Source organism: Anopheles cruzii, chromosome X (assembly GCF_943734635.1).
Source record: "Anopheles cruzii chromosome X, idAnoCruzAS_RS32_06, whole genome shotgun sequence".
NCBI lineage: Eukaryota > Metazoa > Arthropoda > Insecta > Diptera > Culicidae > Anopheles > Anopheles cruzii.
In genome coordinates, this window is record NC_069143.1 from 11,397,418 (window position 1) to 11,411,668 (window position 14,251).

Here is a 14,251-nt window from a genome sequence, read left to right on the forward strand (position 1 = left end):
GTCGTGTGGGTGTTGCCTTCAGCGCGCTACGGAGATAGAAGGAAAACCGAGAGACGTTATGTCATTATTTTGGCCAAAGATAAATCACCACCACACCACGCTGACGCTGGCGATGGTGTGGAACGGGGGGTTTGGGGGTGGCAAGAGTCAGAATGATTAGAGCATCTGTGGATCCGGATAACCCACCTAACGGTCTGCTAGATAGACCATATCTACTCTGGGTTTACTACTGTCGGCTATACTGGTCCGAATTATTACGTGCACTACCAGCTTCCCGGACGTCGAATACGCCGCCGAAGCGGAACACTATTTCCACGCCCGAAAGTCGCTGAAAAGGCATGCTCTATAAGGAGCAGGGTGAGATTTCAGATGATCCGTCCTCCGGGGTTACACCTTCGACTTGCCGCGATAAAGTTGTCTTGTCGCCGAAGCGATCGTCTGGGTCCGATTTTAATGTAAAATGCCTGGAGGGTTTGAAAATGTCATTCACCAGAGGTCTAGGGGCTAGATATTTGACTCTGTTTCCTCCCGGTACTATTAGGTTTGCAAATTAATTAGTTCGAATTTTGTTCGACATTTGTGACCTAACTACAACAACAAAACGTATGACTACCTCGATGAAAGTATTACACGTCGTTAGCTACTACTTTCCTCCATCTTGCAGGTAGTTCCTCGATTCCGCGTCGATAGAACGTCTTATCTTTAGGAGCGGTCCAATTAGAGACCTATTTTTCTATACGTTCATCAGCAGTGACCTGCTGTGCTGCCAAATCGTTACTCATGCAACGGAACAAGTAATATTCCGAATGAGGCCAAACTTTCCATAAAATGCATTAATTGTTGCCGATGGGATTGTCCTTCAATAACTTCATTAGGTTCTGAAAGCTCATATCACACGACACCTTTCATATCCCACCATATGCACAGCATAATCGTTGCAAAGTGAATATTTCGCTTTGGTTGCGATGGACCTGGTTCACCAGGCCCTCACACCTACGTAACAACGGCAAGCGTTACACCGACTGCTCTATCAACTCTATCATTCATTAACAGACAATTCAATTGGGATGTCATCAAATTAGGCTGTGTAGCGGGGGGGGGACCCACTCGTATTAGTAAACCGCAGCACGTACTGTCCCTATTTCGCTCCTCACCATTGTCAAGCCAATTATTTTGTGGCATATGAGCGTGATGATCGTGCGCGTGGATCGTTTTTAATTCTGCGATAGACACCCCGCCATAGTTACCGCCGGGGCCGAGCAGCGGCGTTGGAATGTGCCGAGCACGAATTTAGCCCCGTGACGAACGTTCGTCCCTTGAGCAGGTAATTTGCATGCGGCCGATATGGCGGTCAGTTAGCCGACAGGTAGCTTCCCCTTTTTAAATGGTTGAACTTTTTGTTATCATAGATGCCTGCACTGCTCAACCCACGCGCGCGGATTAGGTCGAGAAATCAATGCCATGACACAACACGCTGGCACACTCCAGAGGCACGTGATGTGCGTAGCGTTCATGTTACCAGAGTTTCTTTACAGCGTTAAATTATTCTTTAAGTTGTTGGACTTTAAAACAAATCTTTTAGACACTTCTCTGGTGTAAAAACATGCCGACGGTGCAAAAAAGATTCCCGAGTAAAGCCGTCAGCGTTTGACAGGGGTCGAAAATAAACACACAAAAAACCCTGCAGAACATTGCGCACGCTTCGCGGAGCCCGGCTGTCGATCATATCTCTCAACATCGTTCGGTGCAATCCTTCTGCGTGATACCATCGGCAAAGCGCACGGATTCATCAGTTCAGACCACGGATGGACAGTTCTTGACAATTTGGAACATATTTGGTTGGCTCCCCCTGGAACATAGCAGGTATTTGTCCTGCAGACATCAGTACAGTGTCGTTTAGAACGTGTCATACGAGCATCGAATTCACCTCGGCAAACCAGTAATTGAAACGAAACGTAGAACGTAGAACATTAGTCAACTACAGACCGTGATCGAATCGAAACAAAACATTTAGAGCAAGATATGCTACCTCCATAGCGAACACCAGAGGGTCTCGCCGCGCGCATCTCCCTTCGACGGTCGCTGATGTATTTAAAAAATGATGTGTATGTAATAAGCAAATTTACGCACACGCACACACCCATACAAGGCCGTTCGGTTGGTTGCCACGCGCACAGTTGGTACTATAGAAAGTAGAGCGAACGCAGGAAACGGTGTTATCCATAGATGTTACAATTTTGTGATTGTTTTCACCAAGATCCCTGTGGGGCAATGTTGAGGAACACGGAACACATACAGTAGTCCCGGCTGTGACCGAGAGGCATCAATCACCTTAATTTGGACCAATTTTATCCTATGATAAGATTACACTTGTTCCGATTGTTCGGGCCGATCGGGAAAAAAGATCGAATAACAGAGTGAGAGGCAGCAGCAGAAAGAGAGAAAGAGAGAGAGAGAGAGAGAGAGAGAGAGAGAGAAAAAGAGCAATATAGAACGAGAGAGCGGGAGAAAAACAACAAATCCCGCTTTCTCTGGCAGTGGGTGTTAGACTTTAGGCCAACTACTTTCCCTTTTGGGCCCATTCGTGGAGATACAGTGTTGTGTTGTGTCGTAGACGACGGCACGAGCACATTGAAGGACGGCAAAAACACACGACAGATTGCAATGCAAACAACGGAGAGAAGCCGGGGGGGGGGGGGGGGGGGAGAGAGAGCGAGAGAGAGAGAGAGAGGGAGACCAACCGTGCAAATGCAGCCAAAATTAATACACACAACAGGTGATGATGCTGATGACCTGGAGCACCACCGTCAAGATGCGGCGCTAGAGGCAAGGACGGCCGCCAGTTGTTGGCTGGTTGTTCATCTTTAAAACTTACCTAATCTCGCGGTTTGTCGGACGAAGGCATCCCAGGCGAAAATACAGAAAGAAGAAACAAAATGCCACAAACTCAAAGTCCGAAACGGCACCTCACAAGCGAACGTTCAGGCACGCACTAACGAAGGTGTGTGTAGCGAAGATGCTGGAGCTGCCACGATTTGACACCGTCGTTCACCAACACACACACACATTGCGTTGTCAGGCAGCGGACTGGTGTGCGTTCGGTTGTGGCGGCGCGTCCAAGCCAGCGACAGGGACACACAGCGCCAAACGACACAGTGTAACGATGGACGGTCTGCTTGTAACGCGCGCCGCCTTGTATATCGACAAAAATAAAGCCTCAGCCTCATCGACAAAAATGTTGCAAACCCTGCTATGCAAAGTAGCAGACGTTATAGGCCAAACCCGACTCGAATAAAAGTTCTTCATTTTCGACACAAATGAGCCGTAGTAAATATCTACCGCTCTCTACATTATCTGCCGACTGCAGCAAAAAACTTCAAAGGCGAAAGTCGATGTGGCTAGGGGCCTTCAATTGGGTGGCATAAACAATTTGGTTTTTTATTCCTTCTTTCAATTACATCTGCAGTGCCAAACATTGATGATCGCTGTGCCTCACTGTAACTGATCAGGATTTTGACGCCAAAACTGAACGTATAGCTAGACAGCTAACAGACTCACGACTATTTGCCCCGTTATCTGAAATCAATTATTTTCGAATCGCAATAAACATACAAAACCATCGCCGCAGATCCAAACGGATCGCCGAGCCAGTGTGGCCCCCATCTTTATATATATAAAAATCAAATTCTGTCTGTACCCCCGCTGATAGAGCAGTCGGTAGTGCTCTTCGCTGTCAGCGCAGCTGGCCGTGGTTCCGAATCCCGGGATCGGTTGTAACTCAACCGGCCATGGTTTCGATTTCCGATACCGGCGTGATAGAGGGGGGTTGGCGCGGGGCTAACAATCCCGTCCGTAAAAATTAAATGTTACAGAAGAGCATCAGAGATTAGCATTGTCTCTGGTGCCAGGCCAAGACTGCTCAGCGGTTGTAGCGCCAAAGAAGAAGAAGAAGAAGAGGATGGGTATCATTTCAATATCAAAATGGTTAATCCTCTGAAAGGTGAGAAAACAGCTAAAAAAGTGAGTTTAATGAACACTATTACGCCTATCGGCTCATGATTCGCTTGGACACAGAAAACAGTATTTTGAAATGTCGCGCGCTCTTCCTCCAATATGTAGTGGACATGTACGCGAAGATTGAGTCAGAAAGACTTCTGTTCTTAAGGACTGCTGCTGCTCAAAGACGAAAACAAGGAGACAGTACGAAGTCTATCGGGGCAGCTAGTATCATATAGAACCTGTGCGGGATAGGGAGGAGGAGGATAAACGGAAAATGGAAAATAATTATTTGTAAGTCGTTTCGAACGCAAACAACGTGTAACAACTTGAATGCGAACATTCAAAGTAGGGTTACGTAGCCTTCTCTAAAACAAATCCTTAACAAGTCGCTTATTTTTCCCACATTGTTTTTTCTTTTTAAATTCCGGTTACATTATAGGCACACAGTTAATGCGTTAACACCACGGCCTCCATTGCCTTCCATTATGTCATCCTATTAACATTTTTTCTATAGGTCAATCGTGAATTGGTCGTTGCTAGCGTGGAAGAGAAGGACACGCTTAAATAAGGTTCAATAAGGAAAGGAAAGGTTGAAAGAGTAGTAAGGCGGAATCGGTCATGTGATGCACACAGTCGGAGAGCTAAAAAAAATATACGTGCCTTTTTTTTACTTTAATAGGAGTTGTATTTTACGATCCTTGCGAAATTATAAGTAGTCATTTGGTCAAATATGATATTGATTGTATTGATTTAATAGAATTTTGAATGAAACTTACTACTAATTACAAAACCATTCCGGGCGTCCTAGAGACGACGAATGTTCACAGCTATTATACCAGGTTGTTGGTATTACACAGTGCGATGAACATGCTCTAAGACTCGTAAGATAAGTTGTAAACTTATCGAGTGTCGAACATTTTTCGTAGAAAGGAACTAACGCCAATCAGCTAGTACAAACCAATAATGAAGACAAAAAACGGCTGGAAAATATATTTTTGGAATTAAAGTTCCTGAACGGTTTAAAGCAACAGTTTTTTTGTCGCACTGTATGCATGCCACAGTCATTGGTTTCTGCTTCGGTGAAACAAGGCCGAATTTGTATGGATTCATTACAGGTAAGTCGTTCGATTCGGATGCAAAAGTGGCTTTGGCAAGCGATTCTTTCGTATCGTACAGCAAACAGCAAGCGATCGTAATGAAATAGTTTAGCGTAAGTGCTAAAATATAAATTCCTGAGTACAGTGTAACGGTAGAAAAAGCGTTTCTTCCTGGTCCAAAGCATTGCTTCCTGGTCCCACTGGTAGTGATATTTCAGCAAGGCGTTCGCGAGGCACTAATCGCTCACTACAGCTAATGAGCGGCCACAGGCGACCAAAGAATCCCCAGAACTGCCGGCACTTGCATTCCTTCCTTGTGGTATTGATTTCGCCGTCACGGTTTGTATCGGTTACGTACTTTCTCTCTCTCTTTCCTGGCATTAATTCTCCATTATTAGCTACATACTAGCTCCGTTACCCCCAGCAGATGATACACATTCTGGTTGTGAATCAGTTTAAGACGAATCGTTCAGTCGATCGCACAGGGTGGACGACACATCTTGGATTTGAACTATTGCTAGTGCTTCCGTCAACACAGTGGTTATCGAGGTGAAATGAAGCAGTGAATTGGGCAACACGTGTATTGTGAGGATTGCGCAACTTTTACTGATGATCGTAGAGCGACGCGTAAGAATATGACTAAGCAATCGGCAATCAAACTGCTCAACATGGTCGGCAACGGAGGCAAGAAGCTGTCGTCAAGCAAGGTGCAATCACAATCCGACGACAGTTTTGGACGCCGACCGGTCTGTTTGCCTCTGACCAGCACGTCGCCCCCCCTGTCTGGTGGTGGTTCTCGTTTCTATCAAGCTTCTCTGCGCAGCTACAGCTACTGGTCTCCAAGTGAACAGGGTGCCACACTGGTATGGCGGGACCTGTGCGTATACGCAACGTCAACAACTCAAATCGGGCTTAAAGGATCCAGTAAGCCATCGATCAAACGCATCATCAACAACGTGAGCGGTGCGGTTACTCCTGGATCGCTGATAGCGCTAATGGGCTCAAGTGGCGCCGGGAAGAGCACACTGATGGCGGCGCTAGCGTACCGTACGCAACGTAAGTTCCTCCTAGCTGCCATGGCTAGTGAAAACATTTCGAGAAAAAAACCATAGAAGCCTCCCAAGTGCGCCGTAGCATTGCTACACTTACAAGACCTGTTCTAAGTACCTTTTTTCTTGCTCTATTCCTGGTGATCTCTTCGATGGTTACGTTGCCACTTGTGCCGATCGTCGTGCAACGCACTCTCGGCGATTACATTGGGAACATCAACCACGCTCCACGCTTTTGCTAGCGGGAACCGTCGTTCAGGGGGACATTCTAATTAATGGGCATTCGATCGGACCTTTCATGTACCGGCTTAGCGGATTCGTGCACCAGGATGACCTGTTTGTCAGCACACTGACGGTGTGTGAGCATTTGCATTTTATGGCCAAACTAAAGCTGGATCGCACCGTTAGCAACAAGGCTGTTGATCAGATTATACGCGAACTGTTGGACCGTACCGGGCTGACCCGGTGTGCCCGGACACGCATCGGCGAGGCGGGCGAGGGCAAGATGCTGTCCGGTGGTGAGAAAAAACGACTTGCCTTCGCCACCGAATTGTTGACCAAACCGACCATCCTGTTCTGTGACGAGCCTACCACTGGTTTGGACTCGTTCAACGCACAAGCTCTAGTGTCGACGCTTCAACAGCTAGCTAAACGTGGTACAGCGATCATATGCACGATACATCAACCATCGAGCCAACTGTTCTCGATGTTTGATCAGGTAATGTTGCTGGCCGAAGGACGCGTTGCCTACGCCGGGAAACCGCACGATGCGCTCCAATTTTTTGCTCAACATAACTTTGAGTGTCCACCGAACTACAACCCGGCGGAATTTTTGATCGGAGCCCTGGCGACGACGCCCGGCTTCGAGAAGGCTTCGCAACGCTCCGCACAGCGGATGTGCGATCTCTTCGCCGTCAGCGAAGCCGCTGGTCAGCGGGATGTGCTGATAAACCTCGAGATACACATGGCTGAAACTGGCGAGTTTAGTATCAACGATGAGCAGCATCTGGCAGCGCCACCTTCCTGGTTCTATACAACTCTATGGCTAACGTATCGCACTTGGTTAACCGTGGTTCGGAATCCAACTGTGCAGTACCTTCGCTTTCTTCAGAAGATGGTGAGTTCCAAGAAACATTACCGCTGTTAAGACGCCAGCCCTTAAGACCCTAGTGTGCATGGGCAAGGGTAAGAGCGAGGTATGGCTAACCGAATGTTAATCTTCCAACAGGCAATTGCGATTATGGCCGGACTCTGCTTTTCCGGCGCGATCGACACAACACAGCTCGGAGTGCAGGCGATCCAAGGCATTTTATTCATCCTGATCTCAGAGAACACCTTCTCGCCAATGTACTCGGTTTTGTCCGTGTTCCCCGAGACATTCCCTCTGTTTATACGTGAAACTAAAAACGGACTGTACAATACTTCGCAGTACTACGTGGCCAACGTTACAGCAATGTTGCCCGGTCTCATCTTGGAACCATTGTTATTCGTACTCATCGCGTACTGGTTGGCCGCGCTTCGTCCTTCGTTTTATGCGTTCGCCATGACCAGCGTTGTCGCAACGCTTGTAATGAACGTTTCTACGGCATGCGGTTGCTTCTTTTCAGCTGCCTTCAACTCGATGCCATTAGCTTTGGCGTACCTAGTACCGTTCGACTACATCCTGATGATTACTTCCGGTGTCTTCATACAGCTTGGTACCATGCCGGTTGCGATGCAATGGCTCCCTTACATCTCCTGGATGATGTACGCCAACGAGGCAATGTCCATCGTACAGTGGGACGGTGTGACAAATATAAGTAAGTTTTGAAGCAGCATTTACCTAGAGAAACGAACCCAAAACTGTAACTGCAACATTATAAAATTTATCTATCTTTACAGCATGCTCTACTGCAAGCGAAAAACTACCATGCTTAGAATCTGGTCACGAAGTACTAGCGTATTACAGCTTCAATGAAACTCACCTATGGGTCAACGTTGGTGCAATGGTAGTTCTGTACTTTTGTTTTCACATTCTTGGTTACCTTTTCTTAAGGCGCAAAGCGAAACGTTAGAAGAGCGTGGAGCGTACCGTACTGGACATTTGTCGATGTTTGAGAGATGAAATAAAAAAACCATTTTTCACTGCCGAAACATAATCTGAATTCCGATCGAAATTACTGAACATATTTCAATTTTTGCTCGATTCACATCAGTGCATCACGACAGCTCCACTAGAATCAACTCAGCTTCTTTAATCATACGGTGGGCCATGAAAATATCCACGGATGGTGTATTGGTATTCGTACTTCATTCCAACATGTTTTATGTTTTGATAAACAAAGCATAAACGATGTTCAATTTCGTTGTCTTTGATGGTGATGGTGGTACAGCGGATGGGTTTCCTTTCAACATAACAACGGACGGAAAGAGAGTTTTACACATTTTTACACATTATTATCTGAACGAAGCGTTCAACCAAGCGGCAAGCGCCAAACAAATACGATTGCAGGTTTTTTCTAGCATTGCTATATCGTAGTTTCGCCGTAAAAAAACATATTCTGTAAACGAACCCGTATTTATAAACGCCAGCGTGTCCTACCTTAACCTACCAATGACACATACAATCTTTGGCATCTGAGCTTTTTTATCCGCATTGGAGGACTGTTCGTAGTTGTCCACAGTTGTGGGGAATGGCACATTTGTTTCTGTATGTGTTTTACAACGAACTTACAGCGCCGTTTTATTCCACAAAATAACAAACTTAGAGCCGAGCGGAACACAGCAATTAAGCAATCGTCAACATGAGTGCAGAACACGGAGAAGCTGAATTAACGCAATTATATGAAAACGTTAGGCGGAACAGTGACGCTTCGTTTCGGGAGTATGTGCTGCGTGAGTTGTTAATTTTCTTCAAGGAATCCGCCTACTTGAACGAAGAAACCGCCGATCTCGATTTGGATAAGGACGTTTTCGCCAATGATGTAAACAACTGGACAAGCGAAGCAGATAACCGCAGTGTGGACGATATTTTGCAAGAGGCCGAGTTGTTGATACACCAGCAACCATTGTTTGCAAAAGGCGGTGAAAATGTCGACAGCAAGTCCCAAACAGTGCTAGAAGTTTCGTGTGACGAGCTTTGGAGCGGTCTGCTCGAAGGTTTGGACATCACCGAACAGAAGGATGTGGCGTGCGTGGACCGGATTGATGTAAGTGTATTTTGCTTCAACCACATACAATTCGTTTTGTTGTTGAGTAAAACTTTCATCTAAAGACGGTTATGTAAAATTAGTCGGGATGCGAACGAAATTTTGTGTTTGCTCTTTTTTTGTCTTATATAGTACCTTTTACGATAGGTTTAGTCCAGTACCTTGCCACACACAATGTTTGTGGCTTCTGTCGGAAACCTTATTAGTTTATGAATACACATTACGCCTCAAGCTTAACAACTTCTTGTGCAATTATATCGACAAACATTACTGCTTCCTCACTAGTAGGTTGAATTTGGCGTGCTGGAAGCACAAACCCATAACGGCCAGTGTCTCGCAGTTCCACCGTGTAAGCGTACTTTATGCGTAATGCGCCGCGGGCCCAGTCATCTGAACCACCAGCGGCAGGATAGAGCGTACTGCCGGATGGTCCCACCGTGTAGCGCATACCACTGGATCGTTGAATTTTCTAGGAATTACATAAGAAAATGTTGTAAAAGTATTGTTTGGTTGCCAGCCACTCTTTGAACCTACCTCTGCTGCGGCATCTCCGACGCGCTTTAGATCCGCATGGTCTGGTGGCACAACCTGCTCGTATCCCCACGGATAAAGTATGTACTGTCCGTAGCTGTGAAATGTCAAAAACCCTTTCCAGTTAGCGGTTGACTGTTCCATGAACTGACTGACAGCTTTGGTTTCCGGTTCCGAAAAAGGACCAGAACCGGCGAAGATCTCCGAGCATGGCTGTTTCGATGTGCCCTGTCCACCCCATTTGTAACCATAATTTCGATTAAGATCAACACCGGCGCATGGTCCGTACTGCAATCCGCCGCGGTTCTTACGCCAGAGACGGTCGTACTGATGCGTGTACTCGTAACCATCAGGATTGTGCACCGGGAGTATGTACCAGTCGATGTTTTTAATGTAATCGGGGTGATTTTCCCAGTCCTCAACCAAATTGTTTGCGATGTAGGTCACCGTTGCAGGACTAATCCATTCACGTGCGTGTATACCACCGTCGATCCAGATGGCACTGTTGGTTTGATTTCCATTCGAAATTCTGATGACTCTCAGTTCCCTTCCGTGTACCGTTTTACCTATACTCTTGGTGCTACATATGTCCGGGTACGTTTTCGCCAGATAGTCCATCCAGTCATATATGTCCTGCAGTCGATGGTAAGCAGTCCACGTCATGCGGTGACCTAGTAAATAACACCACGAAATAGAGAAAGCAAAAATTTTATAAATCCATTTATCAACAATTCAACTGTTAGTTCCGTCTTATCGACGCTTCGGCAGTATTGCGGCCACCACCCCTCCCCGGACCTCGTATATTCTCACCATTTCGATTCTCCCAAAGTTCTGTCTCGACCAAAGATGGATTTTCTGCATCGATAGCCCGTTGTAGATCTTCAATTACCACTTCATAAGACACGTTTTTGGAGCGCAAGAAACACTCAGCTGGTTTTATCATTCGGTGCGCCATGAATATATCGACGGATGTTGTGTTGGTACTCCACCGGGAGGCCTCTGTGTTTTGGAAGGGCGAGAAAAAAAAGTACCGAAACCAATTTAATACTTGAGCATACCGTCACACTTAACTTTTCCCTCCTCTACGTGCTTACTGAATCTATCCTGTAACTCTGAAACCGCATTTTTGTTAAGCTGAATGTCGTAGGCGATGCGCCACAACTGAGCTCCGTTGTACTTTACCGGTTGATCTGCAGTATTCTCATGTTGGATGGTGTTGGAAAGATTACGCCCGATGGGCCCTGTAATAGTCGCGCCTTCAACTGCATAAGCCTCCAGGAGCTTATGTTGGTTCACAAACGACACGGTTAGCAGCGTTACGCATAGTAAAATCCGGTTGGTTGTCATACTGATGTACGGGTGACCTCGAATAGCACTATTTTTCTCTTGCCTCGATTTGATGTTCCTCCACCATGGAAACACACGCGCCGGAACGTGGAATGTTTTTTATAATGCGTGGTTTTTTCAACTGCCCGCCATGGGGACAATGCTCCTGCCTTTTAAACAATCTTCTTGAGGCCCGACTGAAGACAGCGATATGCGTGTCGTTGAGCATCAGTCATTCAACTCTGTATGCGTGGAACTTACTTCTTTAAAACGTGTTAAGAGTCCCGTTTGTTTTGTGTTCTTATTCGTCATCAATTGAGGCCAACGTAGGACGTTAGAAGGGAATGAAAGCAGAGGAGCAGATATACACTTGCAAATTCCGATCTGGCGAGGTTTCTCTCAACCAATGCCGGTTAAGAATGGAATTTTGAGTTACGATTTCATGTGATGGAAGTAATTTTGTTTTTCTATGCCCCTGAGCACATACCTTTGCCATTTAGTAATAACTTGTATTTTTGGTAATATTACTTGAATTACAAAAAAATTGAGAGGATGAATTGTGCGAAATTCTTTGTTTTTTACGAAAGCCATCTGCCATGAGCTATAGCCGACGATGAAACATACCGATTTCACGGTCTCCCATGTTCACCACCATTACTTGGTGTTGTATAGTACAGTATGTTTACTAGTTTTTCCATATTTTTTATTTATTTAGGTTCGTAGCTATATAGTTGTAATGAAGGTTGTTTTGCATAAAATAATGTTAAATTCGTGTCTATTTTGGTCCTATAAAAGATCCAGCAAACATGCGTCAATCGCATGCAAAATAACACATATAGAACGATCTGCTCAACAAATAACGAATTCAGCAACGTCGAACTCGAAAATCAAAGCACTGTCCTCGACGTACGGCCAACAATTAGGATGCTGACTTCAACAATCAATGCTACTAATCGGGACTGCTTAGGAGCCGAGTCGATGAATGGCGATACGGGAATCTCCTGACCACCAATGCACGCCCAAAATCAGACCACAAACCTTCCACGGACTTGTGACAAAGGGACGCAACCATCCCCGGTGCACGAAGCATTGCGGCTGCTGGAAAACGGCACCGAAACGTTTATCGTCTCGAAGTACCGTAATCTGGAGAACGAGTTATTAAATCTCACCGAGCAAGTGAAAGATAGTCAGGAGCGATATCACAGTCTTAAGATCCAGTACGAAACGCTTTCTCAAGCTCACCGCACCCTGCGCGACCACTACAGCGCGAAGCAAGAAGAGTACGATAAATTGGAATTCGATATCCAGCATTTAACAAAGTGTGCCGATGTGCTTAGGTATGCTGAATAACAGATTCGTTTAGTCCAAAACAGCGAGAGGTTTTATTTTTTTTTTTTCAGATCTGAGCTGAAATTGGCTCGAAGTGATCGTAACTTTGCCCTTGAGCTGCAGAATCTACTACAAGCTGAGCTTGATGATGCGCGGATCGACAAAAAAAGGCTACAGGACTGTAACGAGAAGGGAACAAAAACCATACAGGATCTTCAACGACAATGTCGCGAGATGGAGCGCATTTTGATGCGAAAAAACCCGGATTCCATTTACGGTCTTATAGGTATGCTCTCACTAGTATAATCCGTTAAGTTACCTTTAACCAGTGTGTGATTTTTACTCAGTCGCCACAAAGCTAACTGACGGCAGGTCGGGTAGTGACGTGTCACGGTGCCTACAGGAAACTCCCGGTTGTTCAAAGATGCAGCTGGATACCGATATTAAGAAGACGCCACACTACAACACCAATTCACATGGCAACCTATGCGATGTACAAGCACGCTTCAATTCGGTGCAAGTCAAGTACGAGACACACATTCGTGATTTGGAGATGCAAGTGCTAAGCTTACAGCAAATCAACTCCAAGCTAAACGAACGCATTATTCATCAAATGGAAGAGCTTGCTAGCATTAGCAGTAGCGCGGCAAACAATAGTGCGTTAAAAAATGTCGTCTCTAACGGTACACAAACTGATTGCCATATCCCGCTGAAACTATCTAAAACGAGACGCTCGGTAATGGTGCAGACGGAGAATTTGGTTGTGAAACCCTTATCTATTCGCCAGCAACAGACAAGACGGGTGTCATCACAGAATAAGGAAGACGCTCATTTGCTAGCAACCATTGGCGGTATGCGGGTGGACTTGGCACTCAAGGAGAAAGCTATGCAGCGATTAACACGTGAGGTAGAGGAGTGTAAGAAGACGATAAAAAAATTACAGAAAAAGAAAGAAGTACTCGTAATGGTAGACAGTGGTAAGTCACCGGTGAATGTTCGTAAACCCGTACTGGGTTGTGTGGAAACTAATGTCGATGGAAGCTTGCTGCGAGAAGGAGCCCAACCAAAAGCGAAGAGTATCAAAATGAACCATAACGGCCCGCAAAATGTAAGAAAACAAATCGTTTCACACGGTTGACTTTATGAAATGGAGTGTAAAATATCGGTGTTTCCTGTTTCGTTTTTTAGCTTAGAAAATGACAAGAGTACCACGGAATAGAGTCACGGTATAGAACCTGCGGCGAAGTTACGAGTGGGTTAACGTTCATCGAAGTACTGGGGTCGAGAGAAGAAAGACTTCTACCTTTTGACAATAACTTTTAATAGGCAAGGCGGCCAACAAATTTCACGATACAGAGTTTATGATTAATAACATGAATGTTCATTAATGGTAGGTCATAATAAAATATGACTAGTAGTCCAATGACTAAATTCATCCACGGCTGAAACCTTTTCAAACAAAGGACTATGGTATGTGGTTACGAGTTAACGTAAGTACCGGTATCCGGGAAACGCATTTAAAGGTGCGGGAAACGCGTTCACTTCCGCTGCTTTTGAAAACACAGGCTTTTGAGGTCATTTGTCCTGGAACCATTGAAACCTTCAACTGGGTGGTGGCAGGTATTCGTCCTACGTTATACTTGCACTTGAGTGATAATTTACACGCAACAATTCTGAGGGATGGTTGGATCGTTTTAATGTTCTATCGTTTTATTTAAAGCTGTTGGGTGAG

The 14,251-nt window shown here is 45.6% G+C and overlaps 3 protein-coding genes across 3 annotated transcripts; 2 read left to right on the forward strand and 1 right to left on the reverse strand.

Moving 5' to 3' along the window:
- The first annotated feature begins 5,619 nt into the window (after positions 1–5,619).
- Positions 5,620–8,264, forward strand: LOC128268560 (protein scarlet). Its single transcript, XM_053005719.1, has 4 exons — positions 5,620–6,152; positions 6,388–7,262; positions 7,374–7,944; positions 8,027–8,264. The coding sequence occupies exons 1-4, from the start codon at positions 5,732–5,734 to the stop codon at positions 8,197–8,199; spliced, it is 2,040 nt and encodes a 679-aa protein (XP_052861679.1). The 5' UTR covers positions 5,620–5,731; the 3' UTR covers positions 8,200–8,264.
- Positions 8,265–8,906: 642 nt separating this feature from the next.
- Positions 8,907–13,846, forward strand: LOC128270334 (centrosomal protein of 162 kDa). Its single transcript, XM_053007736.1, has 5 exons — positions 8,907–9,333; positions 11,986–12,527; positions 12,591–12,805; positions 12,867–13,627; positions 13,708–13,846. Exons 2-5 carry the CDS (start codon positions 12,202–12,204, stop codon positions 13,717–13,719), a joined length of 1,314 nt encoding a protein of 437 aa, XP_052863696.1. The 5' UTR covers positions 8,907–9,333; positions 11,986–12,201; the 3' UTR covers positions 13,720–13,846.
- On the reverse strand, positions 9,322–11,211 carry LOC128269967 (carboxypeptidase B-like). The gene is made up of 4 exons (XM_053007373.1): positions 10,959–11,211; positions 10,675–10,863; positions 9,868–10,535; positions 9,322–9,802 (listed from the first exon to the last, which is right to left on the reverse strand). Exons 1-4 carry the CDS (start codon positions 11,209–11,211, stop codon positions 9,554–9,556), a joined length of 1,359 nt encoding a protein of 452 aa, XP_052863333.1. The 3' UTR covers positions 9,322–9,553.
- Positions 13,847–14,251: the final 405 nt, after the last annotated feature.

Coding starts and splice junctions, on each gene's coding strand:
- LOC128268560 (XM_053005719.1), top strand. CDS start 5,732: ATGACTAAGCAATCGGCAATCAAACTGCTCAACATGGTCGGCAACGGA. Junction 6,153..6,387: donor GCTAGCGTACCGTACGCAAC/GTAAGTTCCTCC, acceptor CGCTTTTGCTAG/CGGGAACCGTCGTTCAGGGG. Junction 7,945..8,026: donor GGACGGTGTGACAAATATAA/GTAAGTTTTGAA, acceptor CTATCTTTACAG/CATGCTCTACTGCAAGCGAA.
- LOC128269967 (XM_053007373.1), bottom strand. CDS start 11,211: ATGACAACCAACCGGATTTTACTATGCGTAACGCTGCTAACCGTGTCG. Junction 10,536..10,674: donor ACTTTGGGAGAATCGAAATG/GTGAGAATATAC, acceptor GTTATTTACTAG/GTCACCGCATGACGTGGACT. Junction 9,803..9,867: donor TCGGAGATGCCGCAGCAGAG/GTAGGTTCAAAG, acceptor TGTAATTCCTAG/AAAATTCAACGATCCAGTGG.
- LOC128270334 (XM_053007736.1), top strand. CDS start 12,202: ATGCACGCCCAAAATCAGACCACAAACCTTCCACGGACTTGTGACAAA. Junction 12,528..12,590: donor AAGTGTGCCGATGTGCTTAG/GTATGCTGAATA, acceptor TTTTTTTTTCAG/ATCTGAGCTGAAATTGGCTC. Junction 12,806..12,866: donor TTCCATTTACGGTCTTATAG/GTATGCTCTCAC, acceptor ATTTTTACTCAG/TCGCCACAAAGCTAACTGAC.